Source organism: Macrotis lagotis, chromosome 5, assembly GCF_037893015.1.
Source record: "Macrotis lagotis isolate mMagLag1 chromosome 5, bilby.v1.9.chrom.fasta, whole genome shotgun sequence".
Classification (NCBI taxonomy): Eukaryota; Metazoa; Chordata; class Mammalia; order Peramelemorphia; family Peramelidae; genus Macrotis; species Macrotis lagotis.
In genome coordinates, this window is record NC_133662.1 from 55,961,440 (window position 1) to 55,988,809 (window position 27,370).

General features: G+C 33.5%; 1 protein-coding gene and 1 long non-coding RNA gene across 2 annotated transcripts in view; one reads left to right on the plus strand and one right to left on the minus strand.

Moving 5' to 3' along the window:
- Positions 1-27,370, plus strand: part of COL19A1 (collagen type XIX alpha 1 chain) — a 407,957-nt gene that overhangs the window by 130,169 nt on the left and 250,418 nt on the right. The window contains exon 12 of the mRNA XM_074237299.1: positions 21,977-22,030. Coding sequence (XP_074093400.1) covers positions 21,977-22,030 — 54 coding nt within the window. The remainder of the gene's footprint in view (positions 1-21,976; positions 22,031-27,370) is intronic.
- The window catches only part of LOC141523807 (uncharacterized), a 37,445-nt gene continuing 30,410 nt past the window's right edge, over positions 20,336-27,370 (minus strand). Inside the window, exon 3 of the long non-coding RNA XR_012478605.1 lies at positions 20,336-20,452. This is a non-coding gene — a long non-coding RNA (uncharacterized LOC141523807). The remainder of the gene's footprint in view (positions 20,453-27,370) is intronic.

A 27,370-nucleotide genomic window follows, 5' to 3' on the forward strand; every position in this document is an offset into this window, starting at 1 on the left:
AAAACCAGTAGGTTACTGACTTATCCCAGGACTATTACTATTTGAAATGCCATTGAATAAAGAGCAGAAGAATTAAGTATTAGCAGCAGTAGCAGCAGCAATTAATCAGTGAGACAGATTCAATCTATTATGATCCTGCCTAGGGTTTAGTTGGCTGAGTGAGTAGAATACTAGTTCTGGAGTAAGGATGATATAAATTCAAATTTTCCTGCAGGTATTGATAGTTAGGTGGCACAATGGATAGGGCACTAAACTTAAACCCGATGGCACCAGGAAGAATTGGACAACTAACAAATGATTAAACAACAACTTAGTAACTAGTATAATTACATGAAGCAGTGGTTAGAGTAATGGCATGAAGTCAGGAAGACTCATCTTCCTGGGTTCAAATCTAGCCTCAGACAATTACTATTTATATAACCCTAGGCAAGTCATTTAATCTAGTTTGTCTCAACTTCCTCATTTGTAAAATGAACTTGAAAAGAAAATGGCACACCACTCCTGTATCTTTGCCAACGGGGTCATCAAGGGTCAGATATGACTGGAAAACAATAATTAGTTATATGACCTTGAGCAAGTTACTTAACTTATCCTATTCTCAGTTTCCTCATTCATAAAATGGAGATAATAATAGCATCTATCTCAGATTTGTTGTAATAGATCAAATGAGATATTTGTAAATTACTTTGCAAATATTAGAGTACTAATTAAATATTAGCTCTCATTGTTATTAATAAATCCACTAGCTTTGATTTTAAAGAGAATTAAGTATGGCTTCCAAATTAAAGAGATATACTTGGATGATATCAAACTTTGTTTCTACTATAAACCATATTAAATAGCTCCCTCAACTGGTGGAATCCAGTGGAAAGTGGAATAGGAAGAATACAGAGCACTTAACACCTGTAAAATATCAGTTTTAATAGGTCAGAACTGTTCAAAATGATCCATAATGAATTTATTTGAAAGAATAGCCTGACAAAAATTCTCACAATATTAAGGATACACAAGGTCCATTGCCACAAGGCAAGTATAGAAAAATGAATACTTTCTTTGCTAAAAAGTTGGAAGAGGTTTGACATTCTCAGAGCATATGATAAACAAGTTAAAAACTCCTACAGAAACACTTTTGAAGCAAGCTGACAGCACTTCACCAAACAGTAGTGAAAGCTGATTGCAGGTACATACCATTGATTTGTTGAGTGTTACTGAAACTTCAAAGGAAGCTGTGAAACAACCAAGACTCAAAAATGAAATATAAAAGTACTGCATGGTCAAACTCATCAATCATTCTGTGCATAAAGAAGCCTTAAAAAATGGTTGAGTCATGCATTTGTTTGCAGAAGTGAGAAGGGGAGAATTGTGATGGAAATTCAGGCCAAGTCATTGCCACCAGGAATTAGAGAAGCTTAAGAAACCTGTACTTTGTGATCAACGTAAATTATGAAAGGCAGTAGTAGAAACTATGCAACAAAATCATTGTCAATTATTTAGCACCTACCATATATCAGCAAGATACAAGATAGTGACTAGAATTATATTTCAGAGGCTTGCTATCTTTCATGGACTGACATGACAAATACCCATGCTATATATAGATCTCAAAATACCTTGGAGAACCTGATGAATTAAACTCTACAGAATATTCTAGCATGAAATATTGTCCATAATCAGTTAGGCACATCAGTAAATAAGACTTAGATATCAACATCAATAAATAAAATCTTAGAAAAATATTTTAATTTAATTGTACTTATAATCTCCAAGATACAAGATACGACAAGCTTTTGAATATAGTATCTCCCCAAACTCTTAAGGCAGGTAAGATTTAATAACTTTGGAAGTATAAATGCTACAAACTCACAAAAATCTTTCAAAAATTAACTGTTTAAATTTTGTGTTAATTGATTTTAAAGTTCAACATGTCACTGCCTTATGCTATGCATCATTCTAGTTCTTTTTATGCTTTGTAAAAATTTCCATCTGCTGTTCAGTGACTGAAAGAAAGGTATTTGTAATTCTAGCCTTAAGACCATCAAAAACAAACAATAATTTGATGCGTACATGAAAGTTTTGCTGGATCCTCACAAGAAAAGTTTTAATGAACATTGAAAAAGTTTCATTCATAAAATTAAATTATAATTAAAATTTATTATTGAAAATTCACAAAACCATATAACTGCATAAGAAATTTAAATAATTTAACTTTCAAATGATTTTTGTATATTTGTAGCATTTGTATCTAAAGTTATTAAAAGTTAAAGTCACTTCAGATTTTTGAGAATAGAGGAAATGAAAGTAAATGGAAGCAAAATGAACTCCATAGTCTCCCTGTCTTCTGTTGCAGTTACACTCAGGATATTTTCAGTTAGATGACAGAGGATGAACTTATTTCTTCCACCTATACTAGGTAAAAATGATCATTTTTTTGCCTCTTTCTTACCTTGTCTTAATCACTGAATGGGCTTTGCTGCAGTCAAACTGAGACCTATTAAAGATCTTGGCTTTGTCATTGCATTCAGGGTCATCTCCAGTCATCCTGACCCCATTATCTGTCTAGAAGACTATAGAAGAGAAAGTGAGGCTGGTGACTTTGTGAGCTCTCTTTCACTTAAATCCAATTCACTTTCATGCTATGGTATTACCTCCCTGATGTCACTGTTTTCTTCAAGAGTGAAGGACAAACAACAACAACAACCACAATTACCTATAAAATACTAAAAATAGAAAAATCATGAGGGATTTCTAGGTGGTACAGGGGATAGATTACAAGCCATGGAATCAGGATGATCTGAGGGCAAATCACTTAACCCTGATTGCCTCAACAGAAAAAAAAAGATAGCTACTTGAAAAAAGATGAAAATGAAGATGTAAAAATATCCATCATTGACATATTTTATAAAGAAGTTTCATAATTATTTCATCTAATAGAAGGATTATCGAGTCATATTGAACTTATGCTTTAGAAAAATATCCAAATCTTTTCTCACCTGTACTGGTATCAAAATAGACTTTCCTATATTCTATATAATTTTTAACCTAAATGTAATATTTGGTGTTTATCCCTATTAAGTTTTACCATTTTAGCTTTAGGCTAGCATTCTTTGTCTTGAGATAATTTTGAGTCTTATCTCTTTCAATTATATCTTATTAATAAAGTTACTATGCATACTGTTAAAACCTTCTTTCAAGTCAATTGTAAAAATGTTGAATTGGATATTGCAATGGCCAGTAACAATCCCTTTCTAGGTTGGCATCAATACATTATACATTGTCCTTGAATTTGATCATTTAACCAATTATTAAGACATCTTGTTGTACTATTACCTAGTCTTCATTGTTATTATGAATAATATTTATCAAATGTCTTAATGAACTCAAAATAATTATGTCAGTGGCATTTCTCTGATCTACATATCTAATAGGAGAGAGAGAGAGAGAGAGAGAGATTGATTCGCTTAGCATGTCTTATTTTTTGTTAACACATTCAGGTTATCAGGGATTATCACATTCTTTTCTCAGTTCTCACAGTTTTAATAATTTAATTCAATGAATTTTTTAAATTATTAATTTATTTATCTAACTTTTTTATAATTTTGTTCTTCTTTTGAGATTAAATCTCCATATTTTACCCAGACTAGAAGTTCAGGCCATTCACAGGACTGAACCCTTTACTGAAGTTTTGATCTTTTCTGTTTCCAATCTGGGCTAGTTTCCCATACAGTCTGATGACCCTACTTACCCACCATATTGGTGCCATGTATAATGTGCATACCTAATCAGTTATTATAGTTCAGAATTCATAAGTTTCAGTCATTTAGCAGCCACAGCCTCCACAGTAGCAAGTATTAAAGGCATGAACTGATTTGGTCTTCTTATTTTATTAAATTTTAATTTCAATAATCAAGTATTAATTTTTGCATCCACATTGGAGAGAGAACAAAATCCTTATGCAAAAATGCATATTCAAGAAAAACGCATCCCCACATTGACCATAAATGAAATGTATGTCTTGTTCTGCTAATTTAGCCTATCACCTCTCTGTCAGGATATCACTTTTATTTCTAAAATGTATTCTCCTCTGTTGCTAAGTGGTTGAACTGTCCTTTGCAAGCAAAAAAAAAAAAAAGAAAGAAAGAAAGAACAAAAAGAATTTCAGGAAAAAATTAATCAACACACCAATCCAATGTGATAGCATATATAATATTATTATATCTCTATTATTGCCCATCTTTGCAAAGGGAAATAGTGCTAAAATCAAGTTTCTTAGTTATTATGATTCCATACTATTTAGTTATAGATGTTTTCCTTTACTATTGTTATGATCATTTGATTACAAAGTGACTATCCATGTGTAAGGCACTGTGGTAGTACTGAAGATACTACTACTACCTCTACTATTAATAATAATAATCATTATAATAAAAATAGCTCTCCCTTCTAGGAACTTACATTTTGATAAACCATCTGTTAAATAATCCATTCTGGAATTTGGCTGAGAATCAGTGTAAACTTCTGGTCTGTAGTTTTTTTAATCATTTCTCCCCTACTCTTTTGAAAATTGGAACATTTGCTTATTTCTAGTACCATCACTACCTCTTAGATTCTTTTGATTTCTGTAAAGATATAGCAAAAATCTCTCAGAATTTAGCTTTGTATTCTAGGTTATAATTTGCTTTCAAAACTTTAATTCTATGAAAGATAGTAAATACTTTGTTTTATACAGAGGAGAAAAAAGACATAGATCAGCAATCCAGTCTCACAATTTGGATTTGTATATTAGGAAATCACCGCATTTGTGAATCAAAAGAGAAAAAACAAAACAAACAACTGTAAACAAAAACAAAACAAGTGTCTGTAAACATGGACAGATCATTAAAGTCATAATATAATATTTTAACCCTTGGAGAAACCTTGTTTAACTTCGTAAAAATCATTTGTTGTTATAAGAAGGATTTCAAAGTCCTCAAAAGGAAGCATTTAAGCTTTTTAAAGAAAATTGTTTGTAATCATTTACCTTGAGTGAGTAATCCTGAATTAGAGATGGACAGCTGGGGATAGGGACATTTATTTATATAACCTTTAAAAGGTTGTGAAATATCTCCAGAAAAAAAGACAGAAAGAAATGAGAGAAAATAATTGACTTACAGTCTTAGAGTTCTGGTAGATGAGGTTTAATATGGGAGAAACTCAATAATTTGAGAGTGTTTAGGGTTCAGAGTGAACAGTAGAGAAGGGATAAGAAAGAAACAAAACCTTTAATCTGATTAGTTGCTGAGTATGTGATAGGACAGATGGGTCAGAGAATCAGAATTTTCCCTGCTCTTGTTTTAACTTTCTGAAAGTTATAGAAAGTTAATATTTTTCTCATTGAATTATGTAAATTTCCCTTATTTTTTAAAAAATGTCTGAAAAATAATCTACTGGGAGTATTTGACAGTTTATGTGGTTAAAATGCATATTAATAATTCTAGTGAGTTCATAACCATTATGGTCTAGTGTGTAAATACATACCAAGGGACATTTTAAAATGTGCGTTGTCATAAAATGCATACTTAAGGCCTTTCACATACATAAATTGGACCTAATAGATTATAAAAGCTCCAGTGGAGCCATTTGGGTCTTTTGAAAACCCATTTTAGAGCCTCGTTAAAATGAATACTATTTACATATTAAATTCTAACGACATAGTTTTTGCTTTGGAAATTTGGATTGGCTAAGTATTAAAAAAAACAAAGTTAAGACAATATGTCAGTAGTTCAGAATTCACTTTCTTATATTTTAATTTCATATGAATTATTTTATATTTATGATATCAGATTAAGAAAATTTCTTCAAATTCTCAAACAACAAATAGGATGAAAGATTCATTAAAGACCAAATGTAAATTGTAATCCCTTTCTGCAAAGTCTCTCTTGCTTGGTCTAGGTCAATATGTTAAACTTTACAATTTAAAGTAATCTTTTTTAGTTTTATATAAATGACATAAAAATCATATTAATGGGAACATTAATTTTTTGATGCTGGTAATTATTAACATTGGCAGTGACTTTTTTCCTTGAAGTATCAAAAAATTGACATAGATGTATAAATGCATATATTTTTGTGATGTAAAGTTTATTCATTACTACTCATCAGTAGGTGCTTTTCATTATGTTGTTTAGAAGTAAATTTAATTGTTCAGTTTTACAATTTCTATTGCTTTTGGCCTAAGCACATTTAACTACACAGGTAAAGGAAGGGTCACATTTAGGGGATCACTTATAACCGACTAATGCTTGGCCTGCCATTTTGTTAGAATAGAGAATTTGTGAAAAAGGAAACTTCCTTTACTAATGCAGGTAAGCATCCGTCCTATAACTTATAGTTATAAAGAGTTTCATGAAGCAGTCAGAAGTTAAGTGATTTGACCAAGAGCATGTGGCCACACTCAGGGATTTGAAAATAGGTTTTCTATGTTTTATGGCCAGTTGTCAACCCGTTGTGTCAGTTTGCTTCTCCACATAACATAAGCATTACTCTTGTTTTGTTCTATTAAATCCTATTATGATGCCTTAGTGTAGCATTGATTTTTGAAGATAATGTTGATAGGGTGCAAATTGTGGTAGAGTGAATCCTACCAACTGAGAAAGTATTGGGTTGGATTCATTGATATCCAAGGATCAACCCAACTAAGTTTAGAGTCCTATGTTGCCTTTGGGGCAATCAATTTTTCAACCATAGCAACTATAGAGGACCTGAAACTAATTTAGTCATGCCTGTAGGAGTGGTCTATCATTACCTATCATACCTGTAGGCATAATTCAGGTACTGTGGTCCAACCTTTCCATCCTACATTGTTTCAAAGGAACCCTAATGAGGAATCAGCCAGGGACCATAACAGTTGTGGTAACCACAATGATTTTTCCATTTTTATATAGTTTGTTTTGTTTACTCCTCACCACAACCTCATGAGAAAAGCATTACATTCATTATTCCCTAGCCTTCCATTTAGTTTGACTAGGGGAAGGAACCTGTGTTACCATTACTTTATTACTGAGGAAATCCGCAGGACTGACATAAGAACTAGTTGTTCATAAGGAATTCAGCCTATTTTGGGCTGAAGATCCATCCCATATGTACTGTGTGACATGAGAATTCATGACTCTAGAAACTATGCAATTTGTTTAAACTCCAAAGTCTCAGTTTCTTCATTTGTAAAAAGAGAGCAGATTAATTAGCCTTTGAACTCCCTTTCAGTAGTAAGGCTATGATCCTATGAAAAGATTTCTCATTTAATGAGAAATAGTGAATTTTAAACTCCCCCCTGTCTTTTTGAACCCTCCCCCATATAGGCACATCTTCATTTTTGCTTAATTGTTAATAACTACTGAGATAAAGCATGATATAGTCAGAAAACTTGAGTTTGAACTTCATCTAAAATAGTTATTAGCATGTAACCCTGACTAAATCATTTAACCTCAGCTTCTTCATTTGTAAAATAGGAATAATAAATTCAGTGCTTTTCTCATGAGATGGTGGTGAAGATTAATGAAATAAAGTATATAAAGCATTTTGCAAACTTAAAATGCTATATAAATATAAGATTTTGATTTTTGTTTTTATTTTCATTTCCTATAATGAACTCTAACTGTTCCTTCTAATATACAGGCATACCTTGTTTTATTGTACTTTCCTTTTGCTTCACAGATTTTTTTTTGCTTTTTTTAAATTTAATTAAAAAATTTTTTTTAGCAAATTGAAAGATTGTGGCAACCCTATATAAAGAAAGTCTATTGGTGCCATTTTTCCTATAGCATGTACTCACATCATGATACATTTTTGTAATTGTAATTCTCACAATTTTTCAAACCTTTTCATTTCATTTATAATATCTATTATAGTTATCTGTGAGCAATGATCTTTGATATTACTTCTGTAAGTAGTTTTGAGACATTAAAAATGCAGCTAAAAGATTACAAACAATTAATAATGTTATATATGTGTTCTTACTGCTCCACCAACTGGTGGTTCTCCCATTTCGTTTCTTCTCCTCAGGCATCCCTATTCCCTGAGACACAATAATATTAAAATTAGTCAATTAATAACCCTACAATGAACTCTAAATGCCTCTAAATGTTCAAATGAAAGGAAGAATCAATTAATGTGGCAGACTTCCTTGTTGTCTGTTTTAAGAAATTTCCAGCCTTCAGCAGCCACCACCACCATAATCAGTCAGCAGCCATCAATATCCAAGGAAGACCCTCCACCAGTAAAAAGGTTATGCCTCACTAGACTCAGACAGTTAGCATTTTTTAGCAATGAAGTATTTTTAATCAAAGTGTCTACATTTTTGTTTAAACATAATAAAATTGTAGTTAATAGTCTATAACATAATGTTAACATAACTTTTCTATATACTGAGATAAAAAGATTCTTGTGACTAGTGGTGGACTGGAACTGAACTTTCAAGATCTCTGAGGCATGCTTATATATAGTTTTTCTCTTTTACATTAAGTAGAAATTAATTACAGTCATTAAATTTTTTTTAGTTTTTTTGCAAGTCAATGGGGTTAAGTGGCTTCTCTAAGGCCACATATCTAGGTATTATTAAGTGTCTGAGGCCGGATTTGAACCCAGGTACTCCTGACTCCAGGGCCTGTGCTCTATCCACTGCACCACCTAGATGCCCCCAGTCATTAACTTTTTTAAGAAATAAATTAAGGGGGTGGCTAGGTGGTGCAGTGGATAGAGCATTGACCTTGAAGTCAGGAGGACTTGAGTTCAAAACTGGCTTTAGACATTTAATACTTAGCCATGTGACCTTGGCCAAGCCACTTAACCCCATTGCCTTGCAAAAATTAAAAAAAAATTTTGATGAAATTAAATTAAGACAAGTGCTCTGAATCCAGCTATGTTTATTTTTTATAAATTAACTTCTCTTATAAACATATCTTATGACCAATTACCAATTATACTCTCAAATTAATACCTCTTGATGGCAGTTCACACTTTTCCCCACATAAATCTGGTAGGTCTTTTAACAAGATGGACAGAGAAATATGATATAAATTTTCTTCTAAAACTGAAAAATCAATCAGAGCCAGTCTCTGCCTATAGTGAACACAAGCCTTGATAATATCATAGAATCACAGAAAATTAATCTGAAAAGGGCATTTGAATGAAGACTGTTAGAATGTGGCATATATAATGTTAGAGTATAGCTCACAGGTTGTCTTCAGAGAGTAAATAAAGGAAGAAACAAAGTTGGTTTCATTATGTGCACAAAGGCAAGTAGTAACACAATTTTATGGCAGATTTGGTAATCTCACCTGACAGTGTTCATGATGAGAATAAAGATCACTATGAAGATAATTGCAGTTTATGTGTTGACATCTGTTTCAGAGGATGGAGGATACATCCCATGAAGAATATAAGAGGATACTCCAACCTCAATATATATTTCAGTGCTTTGAATAATGATAATATTAGCTAGGATTTATGCAGCACTTTTAAGTTTGCAAGTGTTTTACATATTTTATTTCTATGCAGTCATTGACATGAATGGATGTCAAAAAGAAATTGGAAAACCTGGTTTGGGATTAAGAAATGAAAGAGGAAAAAAGCTTGTAAACTCTTGAAAATTTCCATGTCCATCCACTATCATTTTTTTTCAAGGGGAAGTACTGGACATGCATTCTAGACTGGGACTGATTCAGTCCAGTGTCTGAGTAATTTAAATTCAATATTGGAACAAAGCAAACCAAAAAAATCTATGTCAGTCAATATAAAACAAAAGGTAATTTCTTAGCCAGAGCAGGCATTGAGGGTATCTTGAGTTGATTCAGCTAGCTAAAATTCTTTTGTACCATCATGATCCACCAGTCAGATTTCTGAGTCTTCAGGGTGATGAGGAAGTGATGGCAACAATCTGAGTCTTTACTTCCCTGATCCAACTAAATCTTGGAACTTCTCAATAACTTTTAAGAAAAATGTAGGGGCAGCTAGGTGGTGCATGGGGCTGCTAGGTGGCACAGTGGATAGAGCACCAGCCCTGGAGTCAGGAGTACCTGAGTTCAAATCCGACCTCAGACATTTAATAATTACCTAGCTGTGTGGTCTTGGGCAAGCCACTTAATCCCATTGCCTTGCAAAAAAAAAATGTAGCTTAACCTAATGTGAATGTTGAAAGGGATTAAGATATTCTTTCTACCACAATATTTTTGTTATTTTGAATTGTTTCAGTTGTGTTCAATTCTTTGTGATCCCACTTGAAGACTGGACACTGGGATGATTTGCCATTTCCTTCTCCAGCTCATTTTACATATGAGAAAACTGAGGCAAACATATTTAATTAACTTTCCCAGGGTTATATAACTAGTAAATGTTTATACCATCTAACTACACAACATATTAAAGCCCCAAATAACATCATGCACAAAATTGACTCTAAAAGTCAAGAAATGACTGATAAATGACTTTACTTGTCTGTTTACCATTAAATCATTGGATAGAGTAAATAGTAAAATTATAATCACATTAGAAAAACAAAGGTTCAAGATGAGAAAGTAAAAAGCAAATAAGTAACTCCCAACTCACCTATTTCATTCAGATGTTAACTATGAAAATGGGACATAAGCAAAGGTACAAACCAATGCTTTTTACTCTATTACTATTTCTTAGAGAAGTTAAAACCATTGGAAAACAGTTTTCATATTGAGTATGCTGAGCCTTACATCAGTCACATGATCTAGCACATATGGTCTCCTTGCCAAGAAAAGAGACAGTGATTAAAAACAATGATGTATTTTATATGTTCATTTATGAAACATCATACTGAAGATATAAACAGTAGAACCTCCACCAAACTGTGCAACAAATGTCAGTTAAAGTGATAAAGAGCTTATAGAGAACCCATTGTGACAGTCATCTAAGCTATATCATCATATGCATATTTGTAGATGAAACTATGAAGAAGATAATGTGAAATCAAATGCAACAAACATGCTGGTGTTTCCATGTACATCTCTCCTCATCAGTTATGCTCCTTTTTGATAGAATTTAGGTCTACTTAGCTCTGCCTTCTTTAGTGTCAGAGGCAAAACGGTAACCCTTGTACAATTTTAAATCTTCCAAATAGGAAGATGTAGGCATCACTTTTCAAGGGAAACCCCAATTTTATTGAAAGAAATTCTGTTTAATTCACAAAAGAAAGTAGTTTCTTCTTTGCAGTTAATATGACATATCCCATTATTGTTTTGTCTGGACCCAAATGAGATGGAGTAATTTTTTAATCTATCCTTCACTGATTCCAAACAAAAGATAACTTGGTAATAATGACATTATTGTCTAGGATGGTTAAACTATCAAATTTCTGACAAAATATATCCCTTCCTATACTTCCCTCAGTACAGTCATTATCTCCCTTTAAAAACCATGGCATTATATTGTCTTAGTGAAACCTGAATATCTATATGATAGGTATTCATAATTTTAACAGAGTGGGAACCACCAATGTCCATAATTTATATTTTTTGGCTCTTGCCTAGGATTACATGACTAGTTCATGCTAATATGGGATTTGAACTCAGGTCCTTCTGATATAACCATTGACCCCTTTGCTATTTTGCCTCTCACCATACAAAGATATTGATTTTCAGAAACGCTTCTGAAATCCCTTAACATAAAACAAAGGAAAAATTTCCATATATCTGCTTTAAAGATTGTACTGAACTGAATAATTTGCAGGACCTTCCCTATTTTACTTTAGCTATTACTCCATATCCACTGTTCCAGAGCATTGCCTTCATGCCATCTGCAAAAGAAATGCATGAAATCAGCAAATGGCTGGATACGGTTAAAAAGAGCTAGGAATAATCATGAATCAAAAAAGAGAAAATTGAAAGGTTATCTTTGACCAGAATACTAAAATTCAACATTATGGTAATGTTCATGAGGCTACAAGAAATTTCAGATTTTTTTATTCATTGAATTAATTAGCATTTTCTTATGAAAAATAAGGACTAGATTAGAAATATATCACTCCTCAATTGCTTTCTGTAAACACTCTGTATATGTATGTGTATAACTAAGGATAAAGTATAGATAACTACATAATATAAATGCTGATATAAAATAAAATTCTAGTTTATAGTTTGCTGGATAAAATAGAATCTTCACAGATAATTAAATATGGAAATATAATTCTAAATGAGGGTTAATTAGTGTAAAAATTAGGTTATTTTTTAGGTCTGGCAATACCACAGTAAGTCTCACAAATGTTCCTGTGAATATCTCTAACTGTATTTTTGGCACTCAGTTAATTGTTGCCTTCATTGCATGGATTTTTATTAGGATAATATCTGCCAAAAGAATTTCCATTTCTATAATGAGCATGTTATCTATCAATCAAAGTTCCAATGCTTTAACTCTATATATCTATAAATATAGATACACATTGATATAGTTTTGCTGATATGTGACATTTAAAAAGTTCAAAAAATATAAATTCCAGGTAAATGGTTATATTTATAATGCTAGCATATTACTAATAAAATGGGTCAGTGGCACTCTCAAAGGACAAATCATAGTGGTGGGCTCATAGTTTATATGCCCTTGGAAGAGTGGGCATTCCTGAAGGTGGCAATCAAGTCTGTATAGTTTACAATTAATGAGAGAGAATGAATATTAAAAAGAGAAGTGGACCTATTCTAATGAGGGGCTATAACTTTGATCATGTTCTTAATTCCAAATCACCCCCAGTCTAGGGAACTTTAGGCAAGGGATCTCTATCTCCCATCCAACCCTGAGCTTCACTTTCTTGTAAAGTGTGTGGGGTAGCAATACCTCAATTGAGGAGATTGTTAATCCTATCTGCTATTATCAGTTGTGTCCTTCAGAGACTGAACCTTGTAATGAAGATGTTAGAAAAAGGGGGGAGAATTCTGGATCTCCCCAATCCATTTGTTACTAATAATCACTTCTCTCTTCATATATGCTGGAATATTTGAATATATAGATATGTCAGCATACATAAATACATTCATATCTATGTATCAATATATATCTATTTCTAGACCTAGCAATTTATAAAGATAAGGTACTGGACCTGTGATTTCATTAGAACTGGAAACTTTCCAGTGAGGAAACTCCCTCTACTGATGGAGGTTGGCATCTTTTCTTCATTTACAGTAGATCATTGGTTTCAAACTCAAAAAGAAACTGGGGACAATTAAGTATCCACACATATTGATTTAGAAGATCACACATGATTATATTTGCAAGTATAATTATTATTAATATATCAACACATCAACAGATAGGAACTACATTTTAAACTGGTTTGGGCCATACTTAAATGTTGTAGGCTTCTCATAGCCCTCAGATCATGTGTTTGATACCCCTGACCTAGATCATTGAGAGGTTAAAAAACTTGGGTGGGCTTACACAGTAAGCATGTGTCAGAATCAGACTTTGAACTCATGTCGTCTTCATTGTAAAATCTATTCTCTGACCACTACGCCATGCTACCTCTATAGCCATATTTTCATAAAACATGGTAGTTTATATTTATAAATAAAACACTTCACATTAATCTTACTTACAGGAGAGTATAACGAAGAATCCTGAAATTTGATTGTTAATTCATATCTATAATGCCTATCCTATGTAAGTTGGATATTTTAGCTCTGCAGAGTATGACTCTTAAATCAACTGCTGCTGTCAAGATATAGTTATATTGCAATTAAAGTCAGGATAGACCTACTCTTTTATTAAGAACATGATATGTTCATTAGTTTATATTAGAATGCCCAACCTCCATACTTTATTTATACCATTTCATTTACTTAAGATCCCTTCCTTTCTTCTCTTAGTTATGAACTTTCTTTAAGACCAGATCGAATTTCTGCTGTAGTTCTTCATTCATACAAACTGTCCCTCATTTTAGAAGTATATTCCCTCCTCTTCTCTGCCTTTCAGAAATTTCATTTCAATTCCCTATAAAACAAATGTAAAAATATACTTGTTGCCTTGCCTTAGTTAAGTTTAGGTGCCTCCTACTTAGTGAAGCCTTTCTAATCCCCCTAGTTTCTAATGCTTTCTCCCTCTATCCTCAAATATTTCTGGAGCACTCCAAGACTTCATTTTGCTTTTTAATCCCTTGAATTCTTCTTATAAGTGTTCACATAAACTGAATCCTTACTGTACTGCACCCACCTCCTCACACTCCTTAGAGGCTGTGATTATGTAGTATTTGTCTTTGAATTTCCAAAACCCAATGTAGACTTTAAGCATTCTAAACATTTAATAAGTTTGTGTTTAGATGAATTCCTTGCTTATTTCAGTATACTATCTTTTCTCCTTCCTCTCTTATTTTACAACACTCTTGATTTAAAGCACTCATTTAAGAATTATCACATACTACCATGTGTTGTAGACCAGTGTGATTAAAAAAAAAAGAAAGCAGATCATCCTCAAAGACAAGACCCGTGTTTGGATTCTGCCTTTGTTAAATATTGACTAGGACAAAATGTACAAACATCTTAGAAACCAAGGAATCAGGCTTACAGTATAACAGATAAGTCCCCTATATTTATCAATAGGGGCAGTATCCAACTCAGAGGGCTTCCAAAACCATCCCCAAAATGTTACTTTTTGAAATGTTCATGTCCCATTTCCTTTTATTTTTTAGTCATTTTGTTCATTTATGACTTTTTGTGACCTCATTTTGTCAAAAATACTAGAATAGTTTAACATTTCCTTCTCCAGCTCATTGTACAGATGAGAACTAAGACAATCAGGGTTATGCCTAGGGTCACACAGCTAGTTAGTGTCTGAGATTGGATTTGAACTTATGAAAATGAGTCTTTTTGACCAACTTCAGGCTCAGTACAAGCTACCTTCCTGCTCCCTATCTCCTTAATTAGGTGGAAATTAGGTATCCAAGTGGTTCCATAGCTAGCATCCTAAGTCTGGTGTTAAGAAGATGTAAGTTCAAATCTAGTCCCAGATACTTTCTAGTTGGGCAAATCACTTTACTTCTGTTGGCCTAAATTCATTGAAGAAAGAAATTACAAGCCACTCAGTTTTCTTTGCCCTAAAAGCTATATATGGAATCATAAAGAGTTGGACAAGATTAAACAACCAAATAGCAAGAACAAAAACTACTTGTTTATGTTCATGGGCAATTAGAGTTTTATGGTGCAGTGGATAGAGTTGCCCAACCTGAAGTTAGAAAGACTTGAGTTGTCTCAAACTGATTCATGAAACCAGATTCAGCCTCAGATTCTTACAAGCTATGTAACTCTGGACAAGTCATTTAAACCTATTTGCCTCAATTTCTTCATTTGTCAAATGAACTGGAGAAGGAAATAGCAAACCACTCTAGTATCTTTGAAAAGAAAACCCCAATTGCAGTCATAAAGAATCAGGCAAGACTGAAACCTCTGAATAAAATTTTTTGAAACTAGGCATTGTATTTTAAACATTTTTGTCTTCCCATACCTATTAGAATGCAATCCCACTACCTGATGGCATAGTTGATAGAACACTGGATTTGGATTGAAGAAGAACTGAGTTCTAAAGGAAGAAAGGGATTCTAATCCCATGTTGGTCCTTTTTAACTGCCCACCCTTGTAAAGTCACATCATCACTATCCCCAGCAACAGCATTGCTTTGGTACTTTTAAGAGTTTAAAACACTTTAAAAATATATTTCCTTTTTTCCCCTCACAAGAACCCTGGCAGGTAGTTACTCTTAGTATCCACATTTTTCAGATGAGAAAACTGAGATAGATGAAGCTTATGTGATGAAGCTATTATTATTATCACTTCTACTTGTACTCTATCTTTGTTGATGATTAAAGACTTGTATGATGTATCATTTTAAACAGTTGGAGAATTTAATGTGAACAATTTAAGTTTTTATAGTGACTAGAAACCTAAGAAAGCATCTCCATTTTCATGTTGAGATATTTTGCAGGGGGGAAAATTCCGATTCTTCTAACCACAATTGGGCTGTTATTGGAGCACTTAAGCCAGTGATAGGGTAAAAGATCTTGGAAAAACTTGACAGATTTTCCTTGCCCAATCAGATGATGAGGGAAAATCCCCTACCATCTAGACAGATCAAGTAAGGGATATGTTGGAGAGAGCCACTCAGAGATAGTGAGTCATTAAGCCCCTATCATATTCACCCTGTAGTGGCTGTAGGGAACATGTTTTCTGAGCTGTCATTCCCATGGTATTCTCAGGTAGCAACTGGGATATGTAGAAGCATTTCTCCTGAGGGCTATCATGTTTCCTGTTGTCTCATTCACAAAATGAAGTTTTAAAAAAGTTTGAAAATGACATGAGACATTATTGCTGACTCTGAAGTTTGGAAATAGTCCAGCATAGTACATTAATATTCAAGCTACTTTGAAATTCCATTGTGAAATTTGGAACCAGTTTTAAATCTTGAAGCTGACAAACTAAAAAACAAAACAAAAAGTTCCCCCTTTTGAAGTACAGTTTACCTCAATTTATTGTGCTATAATTTTAAATATTTTATAGGTTATAACAAATTCAAGTGTCTGTGAAATGCTATAACTCAAGAAAACATGTCATTGAAATCTTAGCTGATCATTAAAAAATTCTTCAGTGTTTTTCATGACCAACTTTAGATTTGTTTTGAGAGTAAAAGGCTCACATGGTAGAGAAAGAAAGCATTCCTCTCAGCAAACTCCATGCCTCAGATGGCTCTTCCAATTCATTTCTAGATTCCCTAAATAGTACCTAGAATCCATAAGTAGGAATTGTAGAAGAAGAGAGGCGCAAGAGGAGCAATTGCTAGAGGAGGAGAAAATTCATACTAAATCAGAAAGCAAAATTGCAAAGATAACAAAGGAACTTGGGTTTTTGTCTGATGCCACCTGATTCTCCAAAGTCATATTCTTTTTATTGTAATGAATTTTTTGATCCTATTTATGGATGTAAAGATGATATGGGCTAATGTAAAACAAAGTATATGGTTAATCTACTCTATGCCAAGAAGTTAAATGATTAATTAAATTATCCTGGTACTATGAACTCTGGGACTAAATTCTGTAGTTGTACTGATCTTATCTTTGTATGAAATTGTACTTGAGGGGTGGCTAGGTGGCGCAGTGGATAAAGCACGGCTTGGAGTCAGGAGTACCTGGGTTCAAATCCGGTCTCAGACACTTAATAATTACCTAGCTGTGTGGCCTTGGGCAAGCCGCTTAACCCCATTTGCCTTGCCAAAAACCTAAAAAAAAATTGTACTTGAAAAAAGTAGACTTTGAAGCATTTGGCTATATGAGGAGGCTTTTAAAGATAATATTTATTGTAATAGCACTTGATAATAGGATAGTCATTGGAGAACTGGTCTCAGAATTAGGAGAGATCAACTCTAATACTTACAGATTGTATGACCCTGGGTATCTCATTTAGCATCTCAGTGCCCCAGGAAACTATTTAATAAAAATAGCTTAAATTTATAAAGTGTTCACTATATGTTAGACACTGTGCTAAGCACTTTATTACTATCATCTCATTTTATTCTCACAATAACCTTGGTAGGCAGAAGCTATTAATATCATCCCCATTTTACAGATGAAGAAACTGAAGCAAAAAGAAGTTAAATGACTTGCTTAAGATCACATAAGTTAGATATTGTCCAAGTCTAGATTTGGACTCATATCTTCTTGACTTAAAGCACAGTGCTCTATGTTCTGTTCCACTTAGCTGTCTCCAAGTAGTGTATTTACAGGAACTCTGGGGCAGCTAGATAGGAGGATGGGAGTTTGAATCTAGCCTCACATACTTGATATTTAGTAGCTGTGTGACCTTGGACAAGTCACTTAACCCTATTTACCTCACATCCAGAACCATCTCTAGTTGTCCTGATTCTTATCTGACCACTGGACCCAGATGACTCCAGAGGAGGAAGTGAGACTGGTGACTTAATACAGCAACCCCACTCAAATCCAATTCATGAGCTTGTCATGACATCACCTCCCCTGATACCATGGTCTTCTTTAAGAATGAAGGATAAACATCAATCATTTCCTGAAACTCCATAGATCAATGAAATCACAGAACCTCAACCCCACCCCCCCAAAAGAATTTTTTCCTATGTTCAATCATTGTGTGATTTATATTATTATGTGTACTCCCTTCCCTGCTACAGATTGTAACCCCTCTCACTCTTAGTAAAAAAAAAAATCTTAATTACTGAAGTAATTCATCACCCATTGTTCAACTGGCATCTTTGCATTTAATTAGGTTAACCCTCCGATGACAGATATGCAATCAATTGCCAAGGCTATACTGGAGGGCTTTCTAGTTTGTTAGGACCTGTCATGGTTCACATTTTGCTGACATAACCTTTAGTACCCAAGGTTCTTCCCACTACACATTACAATGAGGTATCAATATAGGAAATTGGTAGAAGTTTTAATCTATTACATTAGCTTAATCACATCTGCAACCTGGAGTTCCTAATATATTTATCTGATTCCTTAGCGACTTATTTAAGAAAGTTGATAGGAACTGATCTTGCAAAAATGATTTTATTACATTTTCTCTCATACTGCCCATGGAGACATAATTGAATTAGGTTCATGTCACAAGTGAAATTAGGTGAGTAATCTTGGTTCCATGTCATTTAGTTAAAGAATTATGAACATTTAAAGACATAAATAGACTTTTTAAAAGGGGGGGTCATAAAGTCCCTGTGAAATCCAAGCTATTCAAAGTATTGTTGCTGCTTGTCTCTGAACAGGTTCATTTTATGATTTTATAAAACAAAGCAAGTCCAATCTTCTCAGCAAAGATACTGTGTTAGAGAGGTATTGGTTTATAGTGGAAAGGGCAGGTCTTGTCCTCAGTTCAAGTCCTCATGCTTACTAGTTTTTACCATAGGAAAAAAATCGCCCTTTCCTGAGCCTTAATTTTCTTATCTGTAAAATTGTGCAACTTATGAGGAAAGGACTTTGTTAACCTTAATGAACTATAGCAATATGAATTACTATTTTCATGGCACTTTTAACTTTTTAACATACTTTAATCTATTGTCTCACTTTAACATACTTTTAAAATTATTAAACTATTATCACATAGCTAGTTAAAAGCATAGAAGGACTTGATTCTGACTTTTGGCTTTTTTTTCCCACTAACATACATTTCTGTCTTTAATACTGGACTTATTTTTTTATGGTCACAGTTAAAAAATTCTGAACTAAACCAACACACTCAAAATATGTGTTTTTAATACAAAATAGAACATAAAAAAGATAATAATCTATTAAACAGAATAATATTTGCTCTTTTTAAAGTACGTAACAAATTCAACTCATTACTACTAAAACTGTCCTGCTTGTAAATTTCTGAACTACCTTCTGTACTCCTCTTTTCGCCTTTTAAAATGTTTCAATGTAATAATGAACAGACAGATTTTAGAAAAACTTGGAAAGACTTACATGAACTGGTGCAAAGTGAAGTAGAGCAGAACCAGGAGAACATTGTACACAGTAACAGCAACATTGTGTGATGATCAGTAATGACTGACTTAGCTCTTCTCAGTAATATAATGATCCAAGACAATTTCAAAACATAAATGATGAAAATGCTATCCTCAGCTAGAGAAAGAGTTGATGTAGTCTGAATGTAGTTTGAAGTATACTGTTTCCCTATTTTTTGTTTCTTCTTTCACCATATGTCTAATATGGACGTATATTTATGTGATTGCACATATATAAGCTATATGAAATTGCTTACCAGCTTAGAAAGAAGGGAGGAGGAGGGAGAAAATGTGAAACCTAAAATTTTATTTAAAACTGACTGTTAAAAATGGTTATTCTTTGAAAAAATTTCATTGTTGACCCACAATAACACAGTGTAATGTTTGGAGCATAGTTGACCATCAATAAATATTCAAAAGTTCATTAGCCTTTGAAAAGTCATCCTATTTTCTGTCTTTTCAGTTGTCAGGATGGGATAATCACCATTTAGTTTCAGCTGATATCCTCATTATCACTATCATCAATCAAACATATCAAGCACCTACATGGTACTAAGTACTTACAGTGTCAATTTGTATGATATAGGAAAATATTTTATCCTGTAAGTTAAAAATAATGTACAATAAAAGGCATCTCTAGGTGACCAGACTTTATCTCTAAACTTGACTGTGAACTAGGAAATTTTCATTTTCAGTTTTGCATTTAGATGACATGAGTTCAACAGTACCTGTTCTGTTCTTTTTTTTTTCAACTTATTGATTCTTTATCTGAGAAATGGGTAAACAGGGAGAGAATATGGGCAGGCAACAGGTATACAACCATACTTTACCACTGCTATCCTCTGTGTGAATAAGGTCCCCCACGTATTGGGTAGGTTCTCATTGATAATTTCAAGGGAGGATATTGAAGAAATACATCTAGGATCAGCAAGCATAGATGCATTGGGATCTATAAAGGAAAGGGACATCAAGATCAATGAGGCCATATATTCATTTGAGTACTGAGTATTGATTATGTTGAGGAAAACTAAGCACACTATGATATGGTTTCAAAATAAAATGGAGAATTTGCAGAAAACATCATAATACTTTAAGTCTGTATTGATATTTGGCAGAAAATTATATTTAAACAATTTTGATCCCAAATTCTAATTTAGTAGGTTTCATTTTACCAGGTCAGATGTTGAGTTTTAAAGTACTCTCACCCAACCTCTGAATGAAACATAAGCCTGGAAGTAAGTTCAGCTGCCCAGAATTCTGATAAATTATTATAGACAAAAATATCTTTTTGTCTTTCATTTTTTGCTATATAAATCCTTCAGTAGCAGGGTGCACGTGGTGATCACTGGCATTCAGACTTCAAATACCTCTCAGTTTCCACACTTACCAAATGACCCTCTTACCCTTATTCCCAGAATATATCGCATTTCAATATACTCTACAGAACTAATCTCACTAATCTTTGCCTCTCTACTGTTCTCATTTAAAAAGCCCATGGATTTGTTGTGATTTAAGTTTTTAGAAGGGATTCCTTTAACTGATGAAATTATTGATCTTTCCCAAATTCTTTCATATGTATATGTGTGTGTCTGTGTACATGTGTGTGTGTATGTGTGTGTGTGTTTCTCCACCTACTATCAGTTAGGATCATTCTTCAATTTTGTTTTTGGGGGCTAATTTATCACATTTAAAAGAACATTTCTCAGGATTTGCCATAGCTTTGCTTTTGTAGTGCTTGACAGCATTTCAAATATAATATATTAATTCTAATTTTAAGTCCCCATGCTATAGTTTTCTTGTGTTTTGTTCCACTTTGGGGCAAAATGGGAGAGCTAGTTCTTCTTTTCTGGCTTTTCTTTCTTAGGCTAAACTTAAAGGCAACCTCAAAATGTATCTCCTTCACACACTTCCCAGAGTGTCCACAGATCCTCACGCCCCACTATAATTATGTAATTAACTTCCCCCCTTACCCCATTTTAATATCATTTGTTGGGATTTGCTTAGTTACACTTACCTTTGACTTATATGTGATATGCATCTCTTACTGTCAATTTTTTTATTTAGTGCTTTTACGTTGTTGTTTTGTTCTCTGTATTTTCAGTATCACCAAAGATTATGCTGTCTTATAGAATGGGGTTTGAATTTTTGTAGTGTTCATGATACAGTGTTTAATATTGCATCACTTCTTATTTGGCACTTAATAAGTATTTTTTGATGAAGAATTTGAATGATTCTAGCCTTGTATATTTCTACTTCATTATTACCTGCCCCTCTCCTCTGGACCTTTTCTAATTCTCTGAGTATTTGGTTTGGGGAATCCAGGATTATTTTTAAGTAATGTTCTTTTGGGTATTTACAAGGAAAACTGTATGTAATGAGTCACAGAACATAGAAAGTAATCTTTTTTTCCTGGTAAAGGTGTTCAAATATATTATTTTTTATTTTGTACACTTTCTCTTTCCCTACTCTCCAGGGTGATAAAGGACAAAAGGGAGATCCAGGATTGGATGGCCTTCATGGAAAAGATGTAAGTCTAACTCCAGATATTTTTAACTAATATAATCTATTTACATTGATATTTGATATACATTTTACACTTTTGAGCTTTAATTACCCATAGGCCATAAGATGATAGATTGAATCCTAGAAAGGCATTAGAGCTTTTCTTATTTAGTCTGTTCCAAATTTTATAGCTTAAAAAGCCCAGAGAAATTAAATGGCTTGCTCATCATCACACAGGTAAGGTGGCCAACTCAAATTATCGGATTCCTAGTCCAACACTCAACACTAATGAATCAGTTTTTCCAAGATAATAAATCTAAAGCATGAGGGCAATTACTTATATAGCTCAGCAAAGGCCATACTTTGGGAGAGTTTATTTGAATTAGTCACATAATTACTTCATAGTCAAGTATGACTGGACTTTGGATGTTAAGTCTTAAAATAAACATTACATAGGTGTACTGATCAGGATCATATTCTGTTTTGAACTAATGAAAACACAGAGATAAAATAAAGACTATATATATATATATTATATATATATATATACATATATATATATATATATATTAACAATTAGAAAGTACACAATATAGCAAAGCTTTGGTTCACTGACCAGGTATTATGCAGGATAAAAATTTCTATACAACCCCTTGCTTTACTTAACATTTTTTAATTACAATAAATGATTATTTTGATGTTTATTGAAACTGGTGACTTAAGAGTGGAAAAGTTTGTAAAAAGTTGTGAGAAGTTCAGTGAGGTAAAATAAAAAGAGAGATGTCTAACTTGAAGTGAGGGGCCACAAGTTCAAAATCCTCCTTTGTCTCTTACTACCTGTGTGCCAAATATGTATTTATTAAGCTCCTGATGTATACAGGCATTATGGTCATTGCTGGGTGTAAAGACAAAAGCACAATTGTTCCTGCTCCCAGTTATCTCCAAGCAGGGAGGCAATATTTGTAATATATATATATATATATATATATATATATATATATATATATATATACACTGCTCCCAGATAAACTGGTCTGTAACCCAGCTGTGAAGAGGAACAAGAGGAGTTTAAAAGTAGTGTTTTGAGATTTTTGGAAAGGAGCTTCTGACAAACCCATGAACTCCACTTACTATTTTGTTATCTTTGTTGCTGGTGTGATTTAATTATGATTTGATTTACTTATTTTGTTCTGAACTTAAAAAATGAATCATGTATTTTCTATAATATAGTAGAGGAGGAAAAAAAGGATGATTGTACATGAAACTTCAAAACTATTATGTACAATTTGCTATTCCTTTTAAACATATAATAAAATTGTATTATGCCTTTCTTTTTTTCCCCCTTTTTCTTCCCTACTTCCTCCACATCAGAGATGGCTCCTCCTTGAGAATTATTATTGGAATATGATTTTAACTAAAGAACTTTTGTTTAACCCTTCTAATTCTAAGTGATTCATTTTATCAGATGCTAGAGAGTGACTCTGATTAATGAATATATAGACCTGAGAGTCATTTTCATTGAAATGATAAATACATTCATGAAGGAGAAAAGAGAAGAAGGCATAGGACAGGTTTTTAGGTTATATACACAGTTAGTAGGCATTGATACTGCAAAGAAGACTGAAAAGCAGCAGATATCTCTCTGGGACTTAATTACTGATGCATAAAAGAGATCTTTAAAGTCTCTTCTGTCTCTGAATCCACCATCTGGGGAGTCTAAGGCATTCTTCTATAGGTGATTAAACTGAAGCAAATGAATATTCTGAGAAAAAGAAGAATAAGAAAAAATATCCTACAAGTTCATGAAAGCAAAATTGTGCAGAGGAGAGGGTATAGGATTTGGAATCAGAGGACATGGGTTCAGATGCCAGCTCTGTCAATGAGAACTACAGTGATTTGGGTATATCACTTAGCCTCAATTTACCAATCTCTAACAGAGCTTTATATAAGTATTCCAAGGTGGTTGAGAGAAGTTCCCCCCTTCTCTTGAGACCCATCTGTTTTCTATCTCTTCTCTCTACTGAAATCCTCCCAGGAAAACTTTACCTACTGCATCTTTACTTTAATGCTTAACATTTAAGAACATCTATAAAATGAGAAGGGGCAAGATGATTACTAAGATTCTTTCTAATTCTAAAGCTATGAGGCTATAAAATATGGGGAGATGAAAAAGCAGGTTTAAAGAAATGAGATTCAGGGGTGGCTAGGTGGCGCAGTGGATAGAGAACCGGCCTTGGAGTCAGGAGTACCTGGGTTCAAATCTGACCTCAGACACTTAATAATTACCTAGCCGTGTGGCCTTGGGCAAGTCACAAGGCAAGTCACCCATTGCCTTGGAAAAAAATCTAAAAAAAAATAAAAAATAAAGAAGTGAGATTCAGAAGGTACTAGGTACCTAGCATAATTTTTACAGGTAGGGTAGCATTCCATTGGTATTTTGAAGAGATATACTATGTCATGAGACATTAGGATTCTTAATCTTATGTGTATGTATGTATGTATGTGCATACATTAGAGGTAGACCTATTTGGCAGTCTGGTGGAATTTATGGACTCTTTTGGAATAAAGTTCTTAAATGTATAAGACAAAACCTGTGAGATTGCAAAGAAAAATAATTATATGAAATATAGTTATCAAAATATGTATTTTATGTAAAAGTTGATAAACCATAGCATAATAACTCCTGCTTTAGATTATATCACTCAAGAAGTATTTGGGCAGGAAGAGAGAGAAGTGTTGCTATGTTCATCTAAATACCATTGGATACAAATAAGTATAAGGTGTGTACCCACTATCAAATTAGACATTTTCCCCACCTTTTCTAAAGAAAGACAACATGGAAAAAAATGGAGTGAGAACTGCCCCAGTCTATGGGTAAGCAAAGGCCCATGTACCAGCCAGAGATATTGGGGAAAACTATTCCTTAATGAATTAGATGCTGAGAAAAATATGTAAAATAATGAGTCAGTTCAATGCAAAAAACTATTGCAAACAGTAGAAAACGGGGAAATGGAGAGAGGAAAAGGGAATCTGACTTACAACTTGGGCAAATACACTAATATAGAGTATACGATGTTTGTTCTTCACTCTCAAAGACCATGAGATCAGGGAAGTGATGCTGTGACAAGCACATGAATTGGATTTGAGAGAGGGGGTGCTGTGCTGTCACCAGTCTCACTTTCTTCTCCTGGATCTAGTGGCCAGATATGGATCAGGACCACTGGAGATGGCCCTGGATGTGAGACAGTCAGGGTTAAGTGACTTGTACAAGGTCACACTATAAGTGCTATAAGTGGCAAGAGTCTGAGACTGGACCAGTGTTCTACCCAATGCAACAACTAGTTGCCCCAACATAGAGTATAACTCATAAGGACAGTGCCACAATGGGGAGCATTTAGAGACATGGTTCCATTCAGCAGGCAGTAGATCTCCAAAATGCCTTTCTGAGGGTGGGGTTTTTGTACTCTGATTTTGGGCACCCTCCTGGAGTTGACTGAATTACAAATCAGAGGACAGGGAAAAATATTGTTTGGGGGAACTTATTCTAAGGGAGAGGAAATAAGCAGGTGGTAGTCAAAATATTATTATGAGGGTTGTTTTGAGGGAGAAAAAATAAACTGGCATTAAACAAGATGTTATTTGGGGTCACAGCTGTACTAATTTTTGAAAAATACTACTGTCAGTATTTTTTCATGAGAATGTTCCCTTAAAAGGGAAACTGTCATGGGGTCTCAAGACCACCAAATCTAATCTAATTACAAAGGGTCTTCACTGATTTTTTTTTAGTTCAGTCCTTATATAAATGTTCCCCTCCCACAGTAATATTGAACAAAGATGTATCCAGACTATTGAAATAGTTTCAATATTTAATAGCTTTATTTTTTAAGATTTAAATAGCTTTAATAAGGGAGAACCTAATTCTTCTTGAGGAAGCTTTCATTTGTACAGTAAAAATAATTTTGGAGTTTTTCTTAACATCAAACCTCAATTCGTCTCTTTGAAACTTCTAATTGTTGCTTCCAGTCCCACCCTCTGAGACCAAATAGAACATGTTTTCTATATCACATCTCTTTAAAACTTGAAGACAATCATTAGATACTCCAAGTGTTTTCTTCTCTTAAGTTTGCATCTCTACTTGTTTCAAGAAAAACTTTTAGGACATGAACAGAAGGCCTTTTATCATTTTGGTTACCTTCCTCTGGAAGTTCTCCATCCTAACAATATCCTCGAACTGTGATACCCAGAATTAAATATGCTCCAAGGGCAAAATACAGAGGGACACTATCTCTTTTCTTCCTAGAAGCTATGAATCCACATATTCCCAAGACCACACAAACTTTTTTGTCACATCATATTGAGCCTATAACTCACTGAAACACCAGTTCTTCCTCAGATAGTTAGCTTATACTGTATTTTTGAGATTTTTTTCCAAGTATAAGATTTCACATTTATCCAGATTGGATATCATATTAATATATTTAACCCTATGTACTGTAAAGGTCTTTTTAAGTGTAGATCTGCCATCCTTTGTATCAGTTAGCTCTCCAAGATTTTTGTCACCTGCAAATATGATGAATATTCTACCATTTATTAAAATTGTTAAATAGCCCCAAGGCAAGCACAAATGCCTAGAATATTATGCTGGAGACCTATCACCAGGTCAACATTGGATTATTTTAAGCTTTATTTTATTTTCAAGACATTGAATTTTTAATAGCCTTTTGTTGAGCTCCTGCCATTCAGCAAGTTCAAAAATCTAATTGTTGCACTGTTTATCCTCTCTTATTACATCTCTTGCAGAAAAATAATTCATCAGAAATCTAGATAATATTTATGCCATTTCCTTATTCTAATAATTTCATGATACTTTTAAGAGATGACCTGTTTTTGAAAAAGTTACTTTGGTTCTGTTACAATTGGTTCCTGTGATAGGTGTTTTATTATCTTTTTAGTGAGATTTCATGTAATTTTTTTTCTAGGAATCAAGGTCAAATCCACTGAACCAAGGTTTGCAGACTTTTTTCTCTTATCTTTTTTTAATGGAAACAATGTTTATCCTTTTCCACTGCTATAGTATATTGTCCATTCTTTGTGATCTTATAAATGTTGTTGGAAGTGATTCACCAATCATAACTGCCAGTTCTTTTAGTTCACAGGAATATAGTTCATCTGGGCTACCTGACAAATGTATCAAGTGAAATGAGCTACTCAGTTGGTATCTCAATACTTATCTTGAATAGTAACTCTCTTTTAACTCTTTTTGTTCTGTCAATTACAGTGCAAATGCCATTCACCTTGACTGAGAAAGAAAAATTTCAGAATGAGCAATTCTGTCTTCCCTTTTGTCAGTTTTCATCATCTCATC